The following is a 26,176-nucleotide window of genomic DNA, read 5'->3' on the forward strand; positions in this document are numbered from 1 at the left end:
TGTTGCCCTCATTCAGAGACTGCCTTTAATTCAAGCCTTATAGCCATAGAAGAAACATTCCATCATCCCCAAAATAAAATAGACTGTGGTTCTGATACCGTAATCAATAAACCACTGTGGTTTGTTATGTCAGGGTAAGTGCTTGGCAGCTGGTCCTCAAAACTATGTCAGAGATGATTAACATAAAAGATTTGATTATTCTGTCAATGATAAGGACACATGGCGATCAGTGGAAAAATTTGCAAGATGGTAAATGTTGCTTGTCCAAAAGTTTTAGGTATGTAGAGTTGGAGTGATGCAGTCAAAATGGAAATTCTAAGAAATTATTTTCATTGGTCATGTCACAGACAAGTCGATAAAATTACAAATGCCAAGGTATAATAGCATCTCTGTCACTGTGTCATTCAGCCTGTGTTTAGCCATGACTTCTGCATATCTAGCTATAGACAACTCTAAAGACAGAAAACGAATGTAATTAGAACTAATCTTGATAATTTACAAAACATTGTTTGTTCCTTTTAACTGCACTGTGTAAGATAAGAGTGGCTGGATCTTGTGTTTGAGCTCCTGAATTCGTTGTTTGTCATGATTATTGTCTGTGTCCTACTTGACAATTGAAGTCAATGGAAGTTTTGCGAAAGCATAATGCGCAGAGCTGGGTTCTTGTTTATATTCAGAGAGGATTGTGTTGTTAGCAGGAATTCTTGAAGAGTTTTGACAGGTGATTTGGGGACATTGAGCAGGGTTTCAGAGCATTTCAATGGAATTCGAACTAATACGTTATAGGGCTGGGCATTACAAGGACCTAAGCAGGAAGTCTGTGTTGTCTTACAGAATGTTTTTACCCATGTCACACAGTTTTACAGAGCTGTCCGCAGTCCATGGAGTCTGACGGCAAGGCTGAATTCAGTGAGAACTTTGTGAATGTGCCTCTGTCAGAAAGCTGGAATGGGGTTGTTCAGTTTTTTGCAGTTCTTCCATTGGTCAAGTGGCTTCTAAAGCTGCAAAAGCCCAATTTTTATATTCCTGAGGTTATCAGGAATGCTTGCTTTTTTGTCACGTACCAAAGTCCTGTCTTTTTCTTTCTGGGAAATATCAACTCTTGGTCCGGAATCTACCGAGGCTCTATACCATTTTCTACATAGTATCTTGCAGTATCTGTAGGCCAGGAGTTTCAATGCTGTAATTAAAGCACATAACATTGTATTTTCTAGGCAAATGCTCAGTGTGTTTTTTTTAGTTTGGTCATACTGGGTTTTTTGGTTCGCTTTTTGTTACTGGCTAATTTAAATACTAGAGAATAAGTTATGAAATAAAGTACTACGCCTGCCTTAGGGAAGGAAATTTGAATAGTGGTGCTCAGTAGGTACTGCAGATTTTTAAATGGAAGTAGAAGGCATGAAAATAGCGCAGAATGTTTAAACACACTATGTTATTTCACTGCGGTAATAGCAGTAATGTCTGATCTTGAATTACATACGAAGGATGATGCAGTATTAGTATCCTTTCTAACACGAATTCTTTTATTTCTGGAGTTGTCAAACTGAAACTTTCCCTTCCCATCCCCCAGCAAAAAATAAAAAGAAAAACGCAAGTCTTCAACAACTGTTTTGCCATCCTTGTGAGGAAATATGTTGGTGTAACTACGCCACATTTCTCTATAGTTGTTCTAATCTAATTCCCCATGTGGAAGCTTATCACAGAATAAGGGCCAAGTCTGCAGTACCAAGGATATGCTGATGTAGCTGTATAGCACAGTTTATTTCAACAGATGGAGTTCCTTCCCCACTACAGCTAAAACCACTATGCTGAATAGTACATACTCTACTAGGAAAAGATACCTTTGCCAACCTAAATTTATTTCTATTCACTGGAATGGTGGGTTAGAAGTGTATTTGGTTTTCTTCATGCTTCTAGGAGGCATAGTTAGGCTGCAAAATGATTGAGAACTGATTTAAAAATGCATTTTTCCCAGCATAGTTTATACAAGTTCGAAAAACATAGAAATTAAACCGGAATAGAGATACTTCATTCTGAAAAGGAAGGACATATTAATGGCTGTTTTTTGTAAAATTATAGGATTCCTCTCTTTAGGCTCAACCTAACTAATGGAATAAAAAGAGAAGGAAAACTGTTAGAAAAAAAATGAACTATACCATGTCATTCTATTTATTATAGGGGAAAGACTGGGAATGATTTAAAACTGCAACACTGCTTCCAAGAAGTCTGCATTTCATACAAGGTTCAGTCTTTGTGTTTTTGAGGTCTGCAGTCTAGATAGTTAATGTTGGAGCACCACTGACATTTAGCATTGCTTTCACCCCCCGTCATTGATTACTACATTGGTTAGATGTTATGTTTACTGAATGTTCCATCACCAGTTCTTGTACTTCAGTCTGTTACATGTCTGGGGGTGGTCAGTTTGTTCTGATTTGGCATCCATTCAAATGACAAAAGTGTTCTGAAATGCAACTTGAATTTCATGATGTATCTTGTCAAGTGACACATTTCTGTAGTAAATAAGGCATGGTGAATCATACAATGCAATGCGAGGGTCCGTGTCCCAAAAGAATTAGCAAAGTTAAATCATGCTGTCTTAACAGCAATGGAGAAGTTGCAGTTAGGATTTTGCATAAAAGCCAAAGCAGCCAAATATCTTAGTGAAAGGGAAGGAACAGAAGAAGGAAGGAGAAATTGTCTTATCCTCTCTGAGATGCAGAATCAAAGATGTGAAAATCAGTATTGTTTAAAATTCAGTAATTGAAGCGTAATCAACCATCACAAAGCATCCTCCATACCTTTGAGGAAGATGCATTTAGGAGAAACTTCTGTTTTGATACATTTTTGTTGTAATATGATTGATACAGTTAATTCAGTTGCCTGGTGCTATCAAATTACTTTCACTGAGGCTCTCTTGAAAAAAGATAGTTATAGGGTTTTTTAGGTTAGATGTCTAAACTAGATGGCTCCATAAGAAAAACTACTTATCTAAACTTTTGTGTTATTCTGAGTAACTTCATTTTTCAAAAAGGTTGCCCTCATGCAAAAAGTTAGGAGGTTCTGAAGGTCCTCAAAATGAGTAAAGACTTCAATCATTTGGCATTGATACCTTTAGCTGATGAGGTGCTGTGATCAAATTGTAGACAGGTCAAATTCTGCTCCTTTAGGATTTGCATACTAAGTTTTTTCCAAGCCTAAATCCAATCCATTACTTCTTTTTCAATAGAAATCTTGTCCTAACGATTGCATGTTTCACTGACTGTGTAATCATAAGTAGTACATTAGACTTTAATATTGTAGCATTTTTTGTATTTTTAATAATCCAACTTTTTTGTAATAAATTTGTTTGCTTGTTTTTGAGGATTACATTCTTTGATCTCTGCTCAGGCAAAATTCCCATCGATTTCAGAGGGGTTTGCCTGGCAAAGAACTGAGCAAGTATGCAGTAAAGCCCTTGGAATTTTGCCCAATGTTTTTCACCTGGTGGGTTTATCTCTGTGGTACAGTGAAATTTTTGTAATTGTAATGTTTTTTTTCCTCTATGCCATAAATTTAATATAAAAGGGATTCATAATGCTAATTATGTTTTTCCCTCAGAATAAAATCAGATTGGCTGATTGATGCAAGCTTGGACCAGTGATAGACCAGATAAATACTGCTTCTGCAATTCAGATTGGAGGCCAGGAATTCTTTGTCACATCAGGAGAGAGACTGTAGTTACAATTTGACTATAGTTTTGGTTTTTCTACGCCAATCTCAATTTGATTCTAATTTTTGAAGTCACCCAGGGTGAGTCAGACCTGGTCAAGCCAAAATAAACTCTTGAATAATTCCCAAATGGTGGAAAAAATGAATCAATTCAGAGGGCTAAGCAAGTAGAGACAGTCATTATAGGCACAAAGCAACCACAGCACTTTATATGGTTCAATGGGAGAGAAGGTCCATCCGGTGAGTCAAGGTGGAATATAACTGGATTTCAGGGCTCTTCTGTTAGCAGAGCTGGTGAATGGCCAGAAGAGAGGTACAAGAGCTACGAATGGGGAGGAAAAATGGACTGATACTTATGTTGTGTGATTGCTTTTGGATTAATGTAAAGCAATACACCCAAAACGGAATAGGTTTGAGCTGTGGCTTGGACTTGAACATTCTTTTGAGGGCATACTAGGATAATTAGCAACATGGAAATAGGCAGTGGCCTTTAAACTGTGAAGGCAGGTGTTGAGGCTGTGACATGTCTTATACATTGAGAGCACAGTTCCTTGCATTCATTAGCATTTTTGTTGCCAACTGTATTGGCCTGGGTGCACATATTGCAAATGATAATTGTGCTTTCTTGATAGTTCTGGGGAAATCTGTGCTACTGTCATATACCACGGGGAATAGTTACGATTCTGCAGAAACTGCTGTTAGCTGTGGGAAAAATTCTCATGCAGAGACCTAGGAAACAGGAGAACTAGATATAACACAGTAACATATTAAAGTCATGTTTAAATACGCTTTATTTTTCGATAGTAGTACTTCCTGGCTGTTCATGATTATAGGCAAAATGCAGTGCATGTGCTGAGTCAAGAATCAAGAAGAGTCACGAATACAGAGTGGGGTCTATGAGTATGGTTACAAAATTTGGTGAAAATTCCTTATATAAAGGCAGGACCTCAATGATAATTTTAATTTACAGTTAGGTATGTACCAAGACAAAATCCTTTGCTTTTAGCTCTTTTCTTCTCATTTGTAGCCTATTGCTGCTACCTCATTACTACACTGTTCTTTGCTAGTGCAGTAAATCTGGAGACCTAATGGTGCACAAGCCCCTTTGAGGACAGCACTGACTTTTAAAATATTCATTTCTATGCGGATCAGGGATATCCCAGTCTGGCTGTAATCAGAAGAAGAAGGAAGGAGACAAATAATCACTGAACATGACTGTTTAGGGAGCAATTTCTGTCAAAAAAACAATCATCAGCCAAGGGTGCATACGAGCTGGCCTTGCACCCCCAAGCACAAGTAAGAGTGATGTGGGCTTGTTTGATGGCCATAATAGTATAATTGCTTCTTTCTATTCCTTCATCCTCTAGCCAGCTGCTTCTCCTTCGCTGTGCTGAAATGCCTGTTGTTTCTCTCTGCTCACTGCTGAGTAATGTAGGGCTAGTGAAAGGTGCTGCACTGACAGCACTGGGATGCACTTCTTTGTTTATACGCAGAGTGCAGGTATATCACGAGCCCTGACAGTGCCCCTTGCTGTACTGGTGAGACACAGCCCTGACCTGCAGGGACAAATCGCAAAGCAGAGGATCCTTCAGGGCAGTTCAGTTCTTGGTTATTCTTTTGTTTGTCAAAATGGTGCCAGCTGAGGTACTGAATTGCATGTTCTGGAACAGTAGTACAACTCTGCTTCCAGGCAGTGATCCAGACAGAGATCAGTTCATAGACTGAGTTATTCCAAATGGAATAGACCTTTGTGCTATGAAATCAGTTTGCAGCAAGTCTGCAGCCACTGGGAGTTGAACTAACTACCAAATTTATCTCAGCCAGGCTTAATGAACAGTCATCAGGTAGTAATGATCCTACCAATCTTGATTTAAATGTAAGTTATAGCAGGGGTTGGATTTCATGTCCCTAGAGTAATTTCTTGTGCCATCCAAACCTCATCAAAGTGTCTTGGTGAAAATGATTTAAGCTAACATGTTGTACTGCATGTTGGCAAGCAGCTAAGGGAACCCATGCATCAATTACCGTGGCTCAGTGGTAACGTGTTAACTCACAGTAACTTCATTGTGTGCCTCAGTCCTGTGTTTTATTCCGACAGGGGCATAACTCTAGGTGGTTTTTGTTGGGGTTTTTTTGTTTTGTTGTTTTTTTAGGATAACAACACTAGTAAGGGTGTGTCCATCAATGCCACCTTCAGTGGGTAAACCCTAGATTATTTATTTTGAAGAGAGATACTATGATAGTGAAGAAACAAACAACCAAACAAAAATTATAAACTCATATCTGACCCTGTGTGAAAAAATAATACAGAGGCCACAGCAACTCCAGAGCTGGCTCAGCCAAGCAATGTCACATAAAGCTCTCTTTCTCTTTAATTTTTTATTTGGATCATGTCTGTATGTAGGTCACAGTGACTTAAAAGAGAAGGCACTGACCAGACAAAGCCAAACCTTTCAAAAAATACCATTATTACAGGAGAAGGATTCTTCCTCAGACAGAAGACTGAAAATTAGTACTGAAAGCATTTCACTGTTCACTGCTATTTCAGTTAGTTGTGATTCCAGTTACCAGCAACTGAGCAGAGAGGGGACCTGCAGTGGTTGTGTTCTCAGTTTGCCTGTCTCCTGCTTGTAAGCTTATCCAGTGCACAGCAGCAAGATGCTATGAAGCTGATTCAAGCCATTTCTCTTCCTGCCTTTTTGTGCTGTGATGACCCCTAGCTTGAGCATCCTTTCTCAGGAGTAAGGAAGAGATGTGAAACCTCTCACTGCAGCTCCCCATACTGCTCTACATTTCTGCTTTTCTTCAGTCCCTAATTACAGGGTCTGGCCAAAAACCTCTCCCACTGCTGCCACCCTTATGAGCATCACTCAGTGGCCAATAACCACCCTAGTGATTTTGTGCTTCTCTGCAAGAATTACTCCTGTATGCAGGGACCCACGTAGCCCATACATCTTTTCTGAGCAAACTGTTTTTCAGCTTTGAGGAGCCTGAAGAGGGGAGGGAAAGTAGATCTTCTGTCTAGCCCTCTGGTCAGCCTTTGTGCAAGCACAAGAATAGCAGCATATAACAATAATCTAATAAGGATTTCTTCTAGGAGAGGAAGCTGGAGGCAGTGATGCAGCTGGGAGGAGTTAGGGCACAGAAGGTCTAAATGCCTCTGGCCAAAGAGCTCTTGGTGAAACTTGGGTTACAAATAGTAATGCTGTGTGGCAACAGTGCACATAAACCCTACAAAATCAAGATATAAACTGGGCCTAAGACTAGAAATCACTTGTAGAAAAGCTATATAGAAATGCAGGATGATGTTTTTGAAATCAACAGTGGAAACCAGTAGATTCTCCTTGGCTTTAAAATCTATGTTATGCACCCAGATTTTGTATCACAGTCCATGCATGTGTGATTAGCAAAATTTAGGTGTTTTTTTTTTTTTAATGCCACTCTCTGGAGATAGCAATAGAATGATTTTTATATTGAATCATCTTTTTACAAAGATTGGGACTTTTGAGACATATATGTTCTCAGAAGATGATGTTCCTCTGCAGAAAAACGTTTCTTTTTATTTTGAACTAGAGTGGTCTTTTTGATACTTTTTTAAGTTTTCAATTTTTTTTAATTTTCTGTAATATTTTCAAAATATGTTGATTTTATCATTTCACCAAATTACTGTTATAAAGCTATTATTTAATTACTACATTTTCTAGTAAGCTAAGAGTTTTGGTAAAATAACTTTGTCAAAGTTCATTTGCATAGTAGTAAACAAAAAAAAATCAATGTGATTGGCACTATTTTGAATACTTGGAAAAGGAATTGACTTTATAAGCGGTTTAAAATATTTGAAAATTATTTTCCAGGTTTGTGCCAAGTATAACTTTTGAGAGAGATGTGGCAAAGAAGTGGAATCTGTTTCATGCTTGTATTTTCCTGCTATGTTGTAAGTTTCATTTGTGGACAAAGGACATTTTTCATTTGGGTCACCAGCCAAGGTAGAAATGGTTATATTGTCAGGGACTCATAATTTAGCCTGGAAGGGACCTCCAGAGGTCATTTAGTCTGACCTCCCACTCAAAACATGTCTAGTTAAAGGCATGATGCCTTAAACTTTACATGGTATGGGCCATCTTTACTGGAGTCGTGAATAGTGCCAAGGATGGAGATTCCACAACCTCTCTGGCCTACCTGTTCCAGTATTTCACCAGTCTCATGGTTTTAAAAAAATAAATGAAAACATAATAGGTAGTATAACTTCTCATATTCTGTTATGTCTGTTCTTTCTCCTCTTATCACCATGCCTCTGAGAAGTGTCTGACTCCATCTTCTCTCTTTCCTCCAGTGAGGTAGCTGTAGAATGCGATAAGGTCTTCCCTCCGTCTTCATTTCTCCGAGCTGAAGAGACCCAGTTCTTTCAGCCTCTCCTCATACGTTGTACTTAAGTATTAGCGTTTCCACAGGTGGCAAGAGGAAAACGGCATAAAAATGTGGGCAAACCAGAAACTTAGCCTTCTAAATATAGCTTTAGTTGCTGTTAATTATGAAGTGTTATATTGCTGATTCCAGTATTGCTCAGTGGGAGACCTGCTCCCGTTCGTATTAGCTCTATTTTTCCATACGTTAGCCTTCATTCCTATCTTCTTTTCTCTGTTTCAGCATTTTTGTTTCTCCCCTATCCCGTCTGCCAAAATGAAAGTAATGAAATAGTTAATATTAGTCTGTTAATCATCACAGACTTGCATAAGCCTAACATTCAAAGGAGATTAATAGAGCAGGATAAATTATATTTATTTCTCTTCAAACAAGCGTCTCAGCCTGCCTGTTTTACAGGCTCCAGAATGCAGTAGGATAGTGGTTTATAACCAGCATATCCTTGAAGACTATCCCATATTCACAACAGAAACTCAACAATCTTAAGACAAGGTGAGAACTAATTTTCAGATGTGCTAAGCAGCAGACACAGCAGACACACAGACGTCACTCTCTGACCTTGAGAAAAGCACTAGCTGAATTCCTCTGGCCTTTGCAACATGCTATTTGTAAAGGATATTGGCAGCTTCAAGAGAAAAGTGTACTAGATCTGTAAAGAATTAGTAATTAATAATCACAAAGGGTTGAAGAAATTTATATTTCAATCCTCGGAGACAGACCATGGAGTTCAAATCAATATCAGAATGTCCTCATCACACTTTCTGAGGGATTTTTATGATAAAGCCTAATCTTTCTGTCATCCTGTCTTTGCGTGCAGGAATCATTATCATGGCTTATTCTGAATGCAGAATTCTGCATTCTGCTAAGAAGCAAAATGAAAAAAAAACAGCACAATGAAAGCAAAAGACAGCCCACCTTGAACCAAGGCAACGTTGTGTTGCAAGGCCATCCTTAGCAACCTGAAGCTGAACAGAGCCCCTTTGTGTTAACAGAGCATAAACTCAAGCAGAGATGATAGTGGCTTGTTTACGGACTCTCATCAGGTTCTTCTTGCAAAAAAAGCTTTGAAGGTTGGTGTAAGACTTGCTATTAAACAAGCACAATATAGCATTTTCAATCAATATATTTAATAGTCTGCCTATATCTAGAATTTTTTAAATGCAGTAAAAATTCCAATATCATGCAGGAAGAGCTTAAGTATTTTGGTTTCTTCAAATCTGCTGGGTTTTAGGACACAAGCTGCAACTAGCCTTATAAGCTACAGATTTTGCCACTGAAGTCCATCTGTGGCATATTTGAACCTTTATTCGTCAAAGAAGCAGAATTAAAGCTTTATCACTAGATGGCAGTATGACTTATGACACAGATGTCTCTACTGGATTTTCAGAGTCTGCTCTGAAAGGCCATGTCTGCTCTGGAGGAACATTCACAGAAATTCAGACTGGTTTTAGAACCACCTCAGCATGCTCACCAGGGGAGTCACAAGGATAACCCTGGGCACTAGAATCCTGCATTAATGGTGCATGCAATTGTTTTTTAAACTTTGTGCGAATTTTGTCAAAGTATTTTCTCTCTGAGGACCCAAATATTGGGAAATATAGACAATTTCAGATTGTTGTAAAATATGCAGTGAGATGTTACTGTGAATCGTACACATCAAAGCGTAGCCGAAGCCCAAAAATGTACTTATATGCAAGGAAAAATGGCTTTTCTCATACTTTAAGAAAAGAATTGCATCCTTCTCTGCTTCACACATTTTCAAACTCTTTCTGTTTTTGCAGAGTGTATGGCAAATTATAAACACTGCACTAATGTAAGGAAAAATTCACTCAAATGCTGGTTTCTCATGTTTGCCTTTGAGATTCTTTAAGACAAAATCCTTGTTTGCTTGGCTTACTGGGGCAGAAAACAGCTTAACACCATCACCAGGTAGCTGTCTGTTCCATCTAACTCTTCTGTTCAGGTGAGCTGCAGGAGAAGAGAATAGAGGAAAAGCTTTAGAGAGTGAAGGAGATGGGAGGAAATTAGCAAACATGATTTTAAAATATAAGAAGTCAACTGCAAAGCAGATGTGCCTTTAAAAAAAAAAAAAGTAGTATCTAAATGAACGTTGCCTTTAACAGAGATTCAGGAACTACAGCTGAAGGAATCCTTTGGAATAGCAGAATTTAACTATGGATGGGGTTTATGTGCACAAATAAAGCAGCAGGCTTTACAAGTGCAGTACATGGAGGTTAATACACTTCAGGAAAATTGGTGGAGATACAGGGCAATGTGCTGGAGAAACCATTGCATCTAAAAGATGGAGGGGTGTCTACTGTTTTATCAGACAGCAGTGAATCAGGATTTCTGGCTATTAATCCCGTCTCATATGACCTGGGGCAAACTACATAATCTGTATTTAAAATACAATACTACTGCTTTAATGATGGGAGAGCTGGGGAGCAGCAGTCTGGAAAGCAGGATGCATAATAAAGTATGCTGTGTTTATTCCGTGCATACTGAACTCTGAGTAACCCTTGCAGTAGAAGGAGTTCCCCTGGCAGGCCAAGTGGGGAATTTGGCCTTTCTTTAGCTCTGCAGCTTTGTGTATTTGCTTCAGTAACCGTTGATAATCCAGATACAGAGATGTTGACATTACAGAAGTAAAGATGCATGAAAATGAGGAAGTTGTGTAATTGAAGTATCTTAAGAAAAAAAAATAATTTTTTAAAATATCTTCCATGTTGGAAATAAGAAAAAGTTGTGTTGGCATTTTCAGTAGAAACAGTCTGTTTCAGAATCAAAAGATGTATTTCAATGTATTGGAATGACCTAGAGAGTTTTCTTTTGAGACATAGAAAACACTTATCTGTATTTCTAAATGGGGAATTGTCTTATTGCAGCTGAAAGTTAACCCCTTGCTCGGCACTCATTGCTAGCCTGTTTTTTTCATCATATATATCATGGAGTAAACTCTGCAATATATTAAAGAAAATGCTGTGAGTATCCCAAACTAGAGGGAAGAGGTGACGGGAGTAGGACTGCTACAGTCATTAAAAGGCACTTGTATATAATGCATTCGTGGATTTGAAAACAAACATTTCGGATGTTTTAAAAATGTGTTTGTTTAAAAGCAAAGGAAAAATAAATATTTGTGTTTTTTCCAGTATTAACTGTGGTTAAAAAAAATCCAGAAGCAGCATGGTATGTAAAAATATTATTCCAACAAAAAATATAAACTTTTTTATATGTAAACTATGTATAAGCTTGCATGTTGAACAGAGATAATGTAATTCCAGATCTACACTGCAAGTTAGAAATATTTTCTAAGGAGGTAACTTTAGTTTTACACATGATAAAACTAGGTTGGCCGTGGATATGGGAACAATTTAGACTAGACAAAGTGCTGGGGATATTTGAGACCCTTACATGTCTCTCTGGATTGCCGTCACTTTCAGCACATTGGTTCCTTAAAATAAACAAAAAACAAGACGAAGACAGAACCTTTTAATGTCTTTGTTCTTCCTTGAAACAGTACTTAATACTAATGAGTTTTTCTTTAAACAGTGTAAGGCAGAAACAGAGACAAATGGAAAAATCCTGTGTCCCTGTGCTTCAAAATGTGTTCATTTTTTTTGAATGACTCCTCACCAAGGTGAAGAAATCTTTTGTGTTAAGTAAATATGACAGAGTTCTACAAAATCCTGAACACCTTCAATTCCTGTTAGATTCTCAATACAACAAAATACGTTGTCTCACAAGACTAAATAGTAGTCTTTTAACAACAAACATTATCTACTTAATAAAAGTTCATCATTTTCTTCTTTATTAACCATAGGCTACACACCAGTAGCCTATGTTTAATAAGCCAATAATGTGAGTAAAATTGAGAAAGGCAAATAATTTGTTTATAATTTGCTCTTTTTTAAAGAACTTTCTGTTTTATATGTTCCCTATATTATATGTCTGTAGATATTGAAAATCTCTCTTCTATATAGTAGATAACACTTAAAAAGTTATTTATTCTTTTATAACCTGATTTGTTTGGGAAGAAGCAGAGCAGCTCTTAGCAGAATTCCTACAGAAAAAGAAGTTGAAACATGGTGTTAGTATTGTTCTTTATTGACTTCAGTAGACTTAGTTAAAGGCAAGCTCTGTGCAATATTTCTCCAAGAAAGCCTAAATCAACATCGTGTACATTAAACCATCAGTTGCTTCGTTTCTCAGGTGGAGCAAAGCATTCTGTGATTGTTACAGCGGCGTGAATACTGCCTGCTACCATGCAGTCGTAGGGCGCTGCAGAAGAGGTATGTGAGAAGTAGGAATAACTGTAAAATATGCAAGTTGGTTCAGCGCATACGAAAATGCGAGCTCTAGGACTGGTTTCAGCAAGTTGTCCAGCTATCATAACAGGCCTGTTACCATCACAGTCCATGCAGAACTCCAGTTTATGTTGTAGAAGCAGGATAAGTTCCTGAAACACTGAGTCCTGGCTTCATCCCATGTTCATCCTGCTGCCTTCTAAGCCTAATTTGAATAAATTACTGTACAAATTTTGTAGGTAACTGTAGCTGTAGAGAGGAGGCTTCTGGAGTGTAATACTTTCCAAATACATTGTGGCTAAGAAAGAATTTGATTTTTTTTCTTGGTGGTGGTGCTGGCGTGTGGTGGTGACAGACTGTTGCATTCAGTTACTGTCATGGTAGAACAAGTTACCCACCCTGCTGTCAGTTCCCACTAATTTTAAATGCAGGTACAGTGCACATTCATTTTATGTTGGTACGTAGGGTTTTTTCCCTTCTTTTGGTGATGACTGAGGATTGCTTAGAAGACCACAGCCATGTGACAAAAGTCTCCAAATTAGACTAGATTACCTTGAAGATAAGCTCCCATTTGGAGGTATGTTGTCCTGATGCGTCAGCAAGCACAATCATATAGATACTATCAAGTAATAAAATCTTTACAACACATCACGTGGACTGTGTAGATAAAGGGGAGATGACTATTGGGTTTTGGTCAGAAAAGTCCAAAAGAGTAGTTGTAATGATTCCTATCTTTAGCATTGTCACTTACTAACTTTATTAGAACTACAGTTACTTTCTGTTAGGGACTTCTAGTATAACTATATGGAACAAAGAAATATATAGAAGTAGTATCTTTAACTCAGTTTGCTTTTACCAGAAGACTATGCACATAAGGTTGAATTATATATTTCATTTTAGTAACATTTTTTAAAATTGTCTGTATTAGACTAAAACCATTGAGGTTCAAAATGTTCCATAGTGGCTCTTAATCCAAAGATGATATTTCAAAGAAATCTTAACAGGTTTGTGTGACCCTAATCGATAGAAGCCAAAATTATTTTTACTGTGAATTTTCAGATTACATGAGTCAAAACCGGCATAACAAAAATCTTCAAGTCTTCTTAAAAATTAATTCTTAAAATTTAAAAATCAAGTTAGCTTTCTATATCTGCCCATTTACCATTGACTAGATGCAATTGATAACATTTAGTATAAGATAATTAATTAAAGGAAAGAATACTGAAACAAGAAAAGAACTATCAGATTCACAAGAAGTTGCTGGTATCAATCTTACTGTAAACCCAAAACGTTTTAGTATGCCTGTTAATGATCTTAGTTTAAAAGCTGATGACTGTACCAATGAAACTTGTTGTAGAGCTGGAAAATGTTATATGTCCCAGTCACCTCCGTTCCAAAATGGTTATCTGAAATTGGAGTACGTGAAGAGGAACACATGAATGATAAGAGGAAGAAAAAGTCTGTCGTTTCAGAAGTGTCTAACAGAGTTTGGCGTGGTTTGGCCCAATTTATTTACCCTGGCAAAAAAGATGGTGTAACTGCTCTCTAAAGGACTTTGGGGTAAACTCAGAGAAAGAAGTTCTACCTAAGAGAAGGGGCAATGCTGCCACCAGTACAAACAGGCTTAGAATAGCTATGCATTAATTTAAACTAGAAATTAAAAGAAGAGTAAACTGCCTGCTACAGTAACAAAGACAAGAAATTGCATAGAGTGCTATCAATTCTAGAAGACACTGAAATGTTAACAGAGATGTCCCTCCCAGTTCTTTGTTTTTCTGAATCCGTGAGTGATGACTTGATATACTTGGATGTTGGGCTCTGAAGAGACAACAGAAATAATGAGTTCCGAGAATTTGTACTGAGTCTTCAGCTTGCAGAAAATTTGTTCAGTGAACCTGAACTAGGCACACATCACTAGCTCAATTAGCATGAGCATATTTCTGCTTTTCCTCTCTAGAGCCTTGTTTACAATTATCAGTTTGGACTTCTTTATTCTTTTAATATAGATCATCAAGTATAACTCAGACCATGATTACAGTGAGCATTTTTCAGTGGAATAGCCACCTCATGCTGATATTCCACCAGCTGCTTGTTCCCTTCTCCATGCCAATTCTACCATTATGCCAGTACAGCTGTTTGTGTGATCATGTGAAGAACAGGATCAGAGCACTGATCCAGCTGAAAAATACCTTTTTATTTCATCTTTGGTATTTTTAATTCAAATCAGGCTCTCGCTGTGGTTGCTACACTACTGCATAAACGGTTGTGACAGCAGAAAGCAGGCGGTGGCTCAGGAACAGCTAGGAATCACTTGAGCAATTTAAGGTCATATCCTTAAGCTGCTCTCAATCGCTCTGTGGTTTGCAGTCACCTCTAGGCCAATGAAAGGGCTACATGTTGGCGATGATGGTGCCCTTCATCTTCCCCTCCTCTCTCCTGTACCTCCGGTTGCACTGGCAGGGCCTGACCATGCAATTGAGACAGTTCTGAGAACTGAAAGCTGACGAAACCACCTGAAAACTAAGCACTTCTTTTTTCTTTTTTTTTTTTTTTTCCCTTAGGTTTAGTTTTCTGTCTTTTTAGTTGCCTAAACCAGACCTCAGCTGTCCCGCTAACGTCGCACTCGGAGATCAGGAACACCAGTCAGGGGCAGCAGAACCAAATACTTTTTACAGAAGCCATGCCAGCTTGTACAGCTTGAATGAATCACTTGGTTATCTTGTTCTCTGGGAACTACCTTTCTGGAGATCCAAACAGACGAACAGTTTTCCTGATAGAGTGTTTTGGCAGGAAATGATCAAATTTCCTTTTAGGGAGTCCCAAAAATACTGGATTTTTGGAAGATCTGTGCTTTCCTCCCCTGCAAATGTTTCTATCTCTGAGCTTCTGGTAGGATTCTTTCTTTCCTGTTTTTGTTAGGCAAATCCTACCCATCAGAATGTCACATCTGGGGAAGGACAGAGTCTGTACTGTGACACCTGTAGAAGTCATGGAGAGCTGGCTGGTGCATTTCTGTTCAAATATTTGACTCTCTACAAGGATTAACTTTCCAATAATTCAGCCACATCTTGTTGGTAATTACTTTTCTGCTGCTTATGGGTTTAGAATAGTAACACATAGTACTATACTAAATGGATACTTAATAAGGCAACATTATAATAGGACTCCCATGGAATTACACATTACATTAACACCAAATGAGTTCATTCTGAATTCATTATGAATGATTACTCTGAATACCAAAGGAATTAATAATAATTAGCCATTTACTTTGGAGGATTTCTGAATAATTGCCAGATACAGCTGTTTTAAGGATTTACAAGCCTTCCTGATCAAGTTTCATTCTGAAAGAATCATTAAGTGTAACTTTCTGTTCGCTGGAGGGTTCCTGCTTTTATTTTGAATCTGTACTCCTTGTTCAATTGCTTTCCAGTTCTAAAAGCACTTCAAAGATACTCACTCAGCCTAGTTTATTCACTAATGGAATTACTTTCCTTATCTCCATTTTGTCTTTGAGTGTATCTATCTCAGTTGGCTTTATACAACACATCTGAAAGGTTAATCAACTTTAAAGCATGCTGGGAGACATTCAAGGGCAGGGTGACTCCAACATGACAAAAAGAATGCAAAAGCATTATATTTATGACTTTGTGGCAAGTAAATTCTGAAAGATATCCAAGGCCTTTGATTTGGCTCCTGAATATCTCCTCTGTTCCTACCAGCATTTGAAGACTCAGCTGTTTTGCATATCAGAGGTAGCTGACTTGGGAGACAGAGGGAATTAATTGCTCGCTTTAGATGAACTTTTCCTTTTGGTAGAAGCTTCCCCAAGGGTTTTACTTTGACAATTTATTCATCCTAGCTGTCTACAACAGCCACATGGTTGCAACTCGCATCATCCTGATAAATTCAAATACAATGTTGAGCTTTTCTGCATAACTTCTCACTGTAAATAGTACTTTGGTTCCTGCCCGTAGTCCTAACAATAGACATTCAAATATGAGATTTACTATGTGTTGATGTTAGATCAGGGACTCAGGTTTCAAAGTTGGGTAAGCACAACCGTCAGTGCATGTATTCGGATTGTTTTGGGTTTTTTTTCCCACTCAGTGAGACAAATTCAGTGTAAAAAGCCTGTGTACCTTAGACCTTGCGGAATAAGGTTATACCATTTCCTTGCATTCTGTCGCAAACAGTGCTGCTCCATCTAATTTGCCTTTCTCTGTGACATCCTGATTTGCCTTTCTCTGTGACAACTGAATCCACTCTATGAGTTTCACAAATGCCAGCAAATAGCATTTGCACATAAAGTTAGATTCATTAAATTGTATTGAAGTGTTACTTCAACTGTAGATGATTCCCACTGAATTCAAGGGAGCCAGCTTTTGGCCTCTGATCTATAATGTTTAATTAAATCTTTATGAAGCAGTCCTGTGTCTTGTTGATTGCCAAGATAGCAATACAAATGTATCCGTGTTTAAGCAAAGGCTAACACTATATGACATGTATAAAACCAATTCCTAAACCAATGCTTCGGAAGTCATCTTCATTTAGATCTATGTCCCAAAATGAAACATATGAAGATAACTGCTTGTATAAATACTGATATATTTTTATATATTATATAAATGATACATGTAACATGACTCTTATTGATCTGATTATAAGCAGCTCGGGGGGGAAATATTATTTTTTACAGTTAGAGAATGAGGGGATCAGCGATTCATTTTGGAGACTCAACGGTGGCACGGGGCTGGCTGCATGCTCTAACTGAAGTCAGGGGGTTACATTGGTGAGGTGGGGGCTCCTTGTAAGACATGCTGCCTGGCATACGGGCCCTAACAGTTGGCCACCAGATGGCAGACACAGTCTCCTATGGAATAATGATATTTTCTTTGACCTACATAAAGAACAGCTGCATCTTTCTCCCTTGAAAATGATAGATAGTGCCAAGTACAGTGAAGATAATGGGTGCTTTCTGAAAGCTGTTTTCAGCTTTTACACCTGAAGCTTGTTATTCTTTTGCCTTTCTCTGTTACGATTCTCACCTTGTGCCAGGGAAATGTCTTTTATTTTTCCACTGGTCTCAGTTGTAATTGTTCATTTGGTTGGATTTTTCTGTTAAGCAGAAGTATAACGTAACCAAGGTTGTTTGCAGCAGCGTGCGGGCTCTACATTGTAGTAATTGGAATGGATTAAATACACGTACTGTATTTAAAATACATGTATACATAGGCAATTTTGTTTTAATTTATTCTTTTTTTACTGGATAATTCTGGAGTTCTCTGTACCATTTAGCTCAATGACTGGCCCACCAAGGATGAAGCACTGCTGTAGAGGTATGCAAAAGCAACATCACATACTCACAGGTACAGATGATGGCACATTTGCTCACAACTTGTTCTAAACTGATTCCAGTCCTCAGCAGCCAGGCAGAGCAAGCACATCTATTAACACTTACCTTTATTGTTTGGATGGGTGTTTGTAACCTGCTCTGGAACTCTCATGTACAGCATAGCGTACAACTCCTTGGAGGTGAATAAACTCATACTTGGGGTGTGGAAAGAGTGAGCCACCCAGTGAAATAGTTATTCATTGGTAATTTACTGTACTACATGCTGGCTCTATGTCCACCACATTCCCACTGCAGGCAAGCTCTAAGTGTTATATAGTTGTGTCGATGTCAGCATTTTTATATCTGATCACAAGAAAGCTATCAATATAATTTGATCTTTATAGAGAGAGAACATAAAAGCTCAAGTACTGTTCATATAATCTGCTTATCTTTTTCCTGTTTCACAGAACCGTGGCATTTTTCTTATCCAGTTTGATCTGTCTTCCAAGGTCCATGTGGTGTTACTACACCAGTGGTATTGTCCCCCAGTAAGTTTTACGTAAACAGAAGAGTTTATGGCTTGAGTTCATTTACCTTCTTCACAGGGTTGAGCATGTCTCTTTGGAACACTGAGAGCCTAATGCAAGACAGAGGCCTCAGTTCTCAGCTAACCTGAGGACAGTCTCACTGGTCACCCACTCTCCAAAAGCACAGTTGGGGCTGGACACTGGTTATCTTTCAGTACACACAGAGCCACATGGAGATGGCAAGAATCTTAACTAGGGACTTGCTCAGCCAGTTGTGGTAAGCAGCTGTAAAGATTCTCATAGCCCATCAGTGGAACAAGTGTAAAACTCCCTGAGTGACTGTTTAAAAGTAAATGGTTGCTCAGAGCTCTTGTTTGCTTCTAAGAACTTGTTTATTATAAGAATGTTTAATGTGCCATCCTGTGGACACTGGATTAATGCCTGGACTTTCTTACTGGCTGCATTATCCATTCACTGTATCATAAACTCTGATAGGTCACTTTTTCTCAGTGTTCCAGCTTTCTCATGTATGAAATAGGCTTGATGGTACTTTCCTCTAAATGGTATTTTCAAATCTATGTATGACTGAAGTTACTAGGGTTTTTGCCTCTATTAAAGGCGTGGAGTTTACGCTGTTGTAGCTTAACTGGTATCTGCTTAGCTTTACAATACCATAGAAATAAGAACAGAGGCTTCTATGTATGTGCAACCACCTAATTGTTTTCCATGCTAATGCTGTTTTTCTTTATATAGATAGGGTCTAAGCATCTGGGTCCAGCTGATAAAGGAAGTTTCCTTTTCAGTTGTCTGCTCCTGCACAATTGGTCATTGAGTTCAGCAATTTTGGGATTAAGCTGAAGGAGTTTTAATTAAAAAAACTAAGTGCCAAATATGGTTGTGGGACAATCAGAATCATTTTACAGACACTTGTAAATCAAAAGTGCAAAGGAAACACTAGTGGTGAAACAAGTTGCTCTGTTCTTTCCCTGAATCTTATGTATTTGTAATTGATACAGAAAACCCCAGTTTTGTACTTTTCTCCCACACTCCTGTGTTTTGAATGCTAATCACAGGACACGGAGAATGTGCAGAGGGGGAAGGTATGTGGTTCTCTTTTGTTTCAAGTATGGAGACGTGCTTTTAATTGCATACAGACAGCAGATGGTATGGCTTTTGTGGCATCATGAACTCCAGCACAATATAGTCAGCCACTGCACAGCATGGTACAATTTAAAGCTGAGTAAATATGGGGAGAGTGAAGGGTTAGGGGTGGGAAGGCAGTAATTCCTAGGACATTTGTTCCATTTTTATTTTACAAATTGACCATGATTTTGTTAGGCTTCACTCTTGTTCACTTTCTGCATCTGTTCTAGAAAACTGCTTTCCTGCCAGGAACGTGCACCCAAATCAATAGTTTTAAAAGGACTGTTGTCAACTTCAAAAACCACATCTCCATTTGAAAGTTTTATGTCTTCTTTCATAAGAAGATGTAAGATTTTGAAGTTACTTTCTCACAGACTTCAGAAGAGGAAGTAGGTAAAAAAACCCCCAGAAATAATATAAACTCACAACTAATAAACATTAGATAACAAAACACGAGTCACAAAACTGACTTGGAATTTTCTGAAGCTTCTTCTGGTTAGAAAATTCTTTTCCATTAGAAGTCCCCTCCTCTCCCGATTCAGACTTTTCACCCATCAGTCAGTGTGTTATTCTGGAATCCCTCTCATTTTCCCCCTGTAAGGAAAAGTTTTGAAAGTGCAAAAATTTTTCTAAGACAGGGAATGTTTTCCTACTCAAACCTCGTATACCCTCCATATTCTGTGTTTGGTTTAAAGGCTGTATAACTTACAGACAGCAGAGGCTTTGCATGAAAGAAAGCAGCTTAGTAAGTAAAATAAAAAATTAAGACAAATTAGGGAGGATTTTTTTCATTGAGTTGCAACATACCCTGACAAGTAATATGCCATTAAGTATTTATGTATATATATATAGCAAATAAAATCTCATCCCCCTCCAACAGATACTAATTTAAGGAGTTACTGTGCACACTGGTATGCTGTGACAAAATAGTTGAGTACAGGCTGTCTTATTTCTAACTCCTCTTGAATTTAATCCTGGTGTGACATAATCTACGTCCAGTCACGAATCTGTGAGGCTATGTCAAGGCACAGCCAGTAGACACTGTAGGAGAGAGGACCGGTAGGAGGCAGGATTTGCAAAGAGGCACCATTTTGTCTCAGCTCAGTAGAGTGGTTTGCAAACTACGCTACGCTCTCCAACACGCGGGATTTAGAGCCCAGGCTGAGGGAGGGAGTGTACAACTGCCTGTGTGAACTCAAAGACAATGTTATTGGTAATAAAGCTGTTAGATGTAGCAATGCTTCTAATTTCTATAGTTTTACGGTAATGATATACCATGATTTATGATATTTAACATTTTACTGAAGTTTCATCCTATTACTGAAGTTTGTCTTAATCTCTGACAGAATGGAGTATGGATAAATGTGTTAATTTGAAATACAGAAATGGTTACATAGAATACATTAATTTGAAACTATACCAAGGAGAACAATGCTGAAGTTTAGTGGGCCTTTGTTTTCCATGTTTTTAATCATGTTTTAGCCTATGTTCCTGTTCTTCTGATCAGTTTCTTGTCTCTAAATAGACATGTTTTTTGTATTAGCATGTAGGATTAAATTAATTGCATTTATGAAATGGAACCCACTTTGCATACAGCAAAACTTGTTGAACACTGTCATATATTTCTCCAGAGTTTTATAAAACAGGAAAAAATAGATTTTCTGTTCCTTCCCAAATTTATTTCTTTAATTAAATAAAATAAAATTCCAATCTGTGACACCATTTTCACATAAATCCTAGGAATGTTTTTGTTCAGACTAAAAATTGTTGGTCTGTATCCTCAGCCAGTGGAGCAATGCCAGTACACAGCAGCTGGGAATTTCCTACCGTGCTATCTGTGTGTGGCAATGGATTCATTAGGCATAGGATATCTCCTATATGCATTCTAAATTACTCGGCAGACTCCCTGACTTTTAACATATGGTTATCTTACATAAATCAGTGGTCTGCTTTTCCAAAATGAGTATATTTCTTGTACTTTGTGCAAACTCTTGCTGAGCAATGCAAAGCACTATGTGTCCCTTGATATTAAATAAGGGGTGGGAACATGATACCATGGACTAATCTAATGTACTTTACATTCGGGTAGTGTAAAATATTTCATAATTCTTCTTTCTGTGTGGACATAAGGTAAGACATGTGCGGGTGTAGTAATTTATCCAGAATCTTGTCATTGCCCATACCCTACCAGAATTACTTAGGAATCTGTGCAGCTTGTTTCTTATTTTCACATTTTTAACTAACACAGAGTATGCTTCCAAATAGAGCAAGGCTGTGATCTCAGGATCCTGCTTTGAAGCCATTTTCTCCCTGTTTTATTATAACATATTTTACCGTTATTCTATCCTGAATGCAAAACCAGTGAAAAATATACCACTTTGTTTAAATATGCATTAAAATGAAAACCGAACTTTTTGTCCTTGATTTCTGCTGATCTCCAGGTTATTGCCAAGGATGTATAATTGAATTATAACCTTGACTTTCATACAGGTCAATAGCATCTATGCTGGTGACTCACATAGATCATAAAAGTATATTTCCAAAGGGTGTGGGTATAGGTGGGCTGAACAGCTTGGGCTGGTTTATAAAAACGAGGGCCTCAAGCCATCTGCACTTATCCATTCTTCTTTGTTCCAGCTGCTATTCTGCTCTACCAACCACATCTCCAGGGCAACATGGCATTCGCAGGCAAATACGAATTCGAAGGCGATGAGAACTATGATGACTTTGTGATGAAGATTGGTAAGTATGTCTTGGGGTGTAAGTCTTAAAGGTTAGTTAAAATTAGTTAAAATACTTTTTAAAAAAGAAAGATTTTTTTACTGAAATGTGCTGAGATCAACAGGGACTAAGAATGGTAGGAGTGCTCTGCACTCCAGCAAGCAGATTCAGTTTTCATTCTTATGAGCAGCACTGTCAGGCACAGGAGATAGTCCTGTTTACAGAAGTAGTATTCCTTTTCAGTGGCAGCAGAACAAAGAGCCAAGACATTTGCAGTATGATGATTGTGAAGGTCACTTTTGCTGTCCTTAGTATTCGTCGGTGGGAGTATATATTTAGTATGAAAATGCTTGTCAAAATCTTACACAGGAACATGTTTCTGTGAATGCTTTCAGAGATTTCAGAGATTACCCCATAAAAGCTCTTAGGGACACTCTGATCTGTGCACACAAGTTCAGTGCTTGTGTTCATTTATTTAAAAAGCAATAGTAAATAGGTATGTGCAGCAAAGGCACAAGTTCATACAAATTAAAGTCCACACATCTGCACGTGTAGATTAAATAGGAGGGAATATTTAGATATATTTTATATATATACATTTATTCTGTGTATCATTTCCCAGGGAAAAGAATGCAATACCAAAACTTATTATTTTAGCAAATGCATTGATGTACCTCTATCTTCCTTTATACCAGTAATTTAACCTCAGATCTTTGATACTGCTGTAAAAAATGAAAAACCCCCAACAAACCAGACGCTCAGACAGCAATGTCTGAGAACAAACGTACCATTAGCGTGCTTCAATTCAAATACACCTGGTAGGGTATTAGTTTTGATAAACCGTATCTTCCTAATGATTAAGGTCTCCCCAGTGACAAGATTGAAATGGGAAGGAATTGCAAAATAGTCACTGAGGTGGTGCAGAACGGAAATGACTTCACCTGGACGCAGCATTTCCCAGGAGGCCGCACCACGACCAACACGTTCACGATTGGCAAGGAAGCCGACATGGAGACAATGGGTGGTAAAAAGTTCAAGGTAAATTAATTTAGCTCTTAAATTCTACACTCAGGTTTTTTTTTAATTTAGGGTGAAAATCAAATTGTCTCAGGGACATCTTCCTTAAATTGTTTTTTTCACCTGTCATAGCTTAGAAACCTGCAATTTTCCCCCCATTTCATGATGCTCCCAGCGAAATATCTAAATCCGATTTTAAAGGCAGTTAGAACTTCAGAACTGTATGTACTAATAAAGAACAAGGGTAGAGTGTCAAGTATCTACTGGTGTCACAGCTCAAGCAAACATAATGCTCATTAAAACTCTGAAGAGCTGGTTGGCGGCTGTGTCATTGTCCAGCACCACACACCAACTGCAGCGCTCTGAGGGGAATGCTGTGGTCCCTAGCTCTGCCCGTGCCCGTCAGCAGTGCTCACCTTTTGAAGTCACCTGTGCCTGAGCTTTAAACAAAAGACTGTGTAAAGTGAATGGGAAAAAAATAAATCTCTGTATTGTCCTTCCTGTTGGAAGTACAAAGCAACTTGCAACTTCAGCAGCCTCTAGAAAGACAGATTAAACAATATTAATCTGCTCCTGTCATGGACAAAATCTGGATACAAAACCTGCTGTATAATAGTTGCCTTACTTACCTTATTCATTTCTCATTTATTTAAAGGGATAAAACAGTTTGTGACAGCTAAACTCTGCATTTTGAGGTGTCCAGAACCCTACCATAGATTACTGCATAAAAGCTTTATACATCCAACCTAGATGATTCTATGATTCTATACTGAGGAGACAGGAAAACCAGCAATTGCATCAGGGAGCTGTGATAAACTGAGAATAGCAATAGCATTGCATGATTTCCAGCATGCTTTTTTAGTCATACCTTTCTCATTATGAGAGGAAAAAAAACATGTCTGTCTTTGTCTTTGAGAAACCTTTGTGAAACCTAACAGATAGAATAAGACACAATTCTACTTGGTCAATTTATTGCAAACTCAAGTATTTTGAAGTATTACAAATTCTATTCTCTTCTTTTTGGTCCTGGATACTTCAGCAGTCCAAAGCCTATTAAGTAGCCAAAAATGGAGGCAGAGTAAATGACTCTCAGCAGAGAAACCACTGCCTTTTAGTACAGTGTCACTAAACAAGACTAAAACTAGTAAGATAGTTTCCTTGTGTCTGGTAAAAAATGTCCACTCATCTCTTCATTTTGCAAATTACTTTTTTCTCCTCTAAATATGATTGGCTCATCTGTCTTTATTACTAAAAGCATAGGCAAGACTGGCTAGTTATACAGACAAGACTGATTTTGTGATGGAACTGGTGTTCAGCTGAGCTGCTGTAGTATTTGTGATCTTCATAGCAGCATCCTGGCATACTTCTTCCATACAGAAGCAACTCTTACAGCAACTGGCACATATGATAGTATTAAGGTGTGACTGCAGGCTGTGCAGTCATGTTTAACCTAGACTTAAATGAGCAAGATGAATTCTAGTGTGGTTAGAGGTATGAAACACGGGATCTAGGGTAAAGATTCACATTGCTTGTCCACAGTGACTTTTGTGCTGCTTGCAGGCAGGTTATTAGTATCCAAGAATGCTACTTCAAAATTAACCCAGACAATCGTGCCTTTTGCTTCACTGTCAAAACAAGAGAAACACATGAAACACTGAGGACTGAATGAGAAACATAGTCTGTGGTCAGATTGTTTTTAGAGCTATGAATTAATATTGTGTAGATATGGAACTTGCATGTATTGTTAGATGAATGTTTTTTTTAATTTAAATTGTGAACATTTAAGAACTAAAGCAGAAGGATTTTAGTCTTGTTCATGAAGCTGCATGTGTCGTTTTAGTCTTGTTCATGAAGCAAATAACTTCTGCTTTTTTAAAAGTAAAAACTTTAAGCATCAGGTGTACCGATGTTTACAGTGTATCTGATAATATAAATGCCAGTAACCCCAGAGAATACTGAATTCTTTCTATTACAGGCAACTGTTAAAATGGAAGATGGGAAAATAGTAGCTGAGTTTCCCAACTATCGTCATACTGCAGAGATTTCTGGAGGAAAGCTGGTAGAGGTGAGTTCTCAAATATCCAGCTGCTGTGTCTTTGACTATATTCGCTATGCCTATGTCTCAAGAATAAAAAATAATATACTTTTCACTTACTACTTCCATGTTGCTGTAAAGTATTAACTTTGTTTCATTCTTAGAAAACTGTCTAGCTGCAACTTCTCACGGAATTTCTGTAGAAAACAATTTCCGTAGTCTTACCAAGGGGAAAAAAAACCAAACCAAAACAGGTTGGATTTCAAGTAGTATCCTCTTTTATCAACAAAATGCCCACATAGCTTTGGAAGAAGCTTCAGTAAGCTTTCAGCTTACTGAAACCACAATACTTATAGTAAAACTTGTAAAACACATCATAGGATATTCAGACATCATGATTTCTGATTCTCAGAAGTTTTCCTGAATTGCATTGTGTCTGTGCCAGTTACATATTTCTGAGTGCGCCTTCAGCAGAGACTGACCAGAAGTGACTCTGTGAATCAAGAAAGGACACACCCTCCCTGAAAGGCATAATGTCAATCATTTATTGCTTTTTGAAGAACAATTACCTCACTTGTCTAAAACCTTGATAACTTAGAGTTGGTGAAGCCATGCCTAACACAGCATGCATTTAAGTTATGCCTAACCCTGTGTTTAGAAGTTGTGCTTTTTGTGTAAGAATATTTTTGCACAGTGTGTTTCAGACTCGACAAGAACATTCAGCTTATTTACTAGATACATCTTCTACCAAAGGGTAAATGGTGCTTCAGTAAAGGACGTGTTCTGTGAGCCAGTCAGTAGCTCTTCTCATGTGTGATACTGAAGCTCTAATTACACTGTTCAACCAAGTTTTTGATTTCTTCTTTATTCCAGATTTCTACTTCTTCTGGTGTAGTCTACAAAAGGACCAGCAAAAGGATTGCTTAAGGCAGTAAAGCCAGCCTCTCCCCGTGCACTGAAAAAC

General features: G+C 38.0%; 1 protein-coding gene across 2 annotated transcripts in view; it reads left to right on the top strand.

Annotated features, from left to right (window-relative positions):
- FABP6 (fatty acid binding protein 6) overlaps positions 1-26,176 on the top strand; it is a 38,083-nt gene extending 11,907 nt beyond the window's left edge. For both annotated transcript variants that reach the window (XM_054216999.1, XM_054217000.1), the window contains 4 exons: positions 22,077-22,181; positions 23,023-23,198; positions 25,153-25,242; positions 26,086-26,176. In XM_054216999.1, the coding sequence (XP_054072974.1) occupies positions 22,077-22,181; positions 23,023-23,198; positions 25,153-25,242; positions 26,086-26,139 (425 nt within the window). In that variant the 3' untranslated portion in view covers positions 26,140-26,176. The remainder of the gene's footprint in view (positions 1-22,076; positions 22,182-23,022; positions 23,199-25,152; positions 25,243-26,085) is intronic.

The sequence above is a fragment of the Rissa tridactyla genome, chromosome 11 (assembly GCF_028500815.1).
Source record: "Rissa tridactyla isolate bRisTri1 chromosome 11, bRisTri1.patW.cur.20221130, whole genome shotgun sequence".
NCBI classification, from domain to species: domain Eukaryota; kingdom Metazoa; phylum Chordata; class Aves; order Charadriiformes; family Laridae; genus Rissa; species Rissa tridactyla.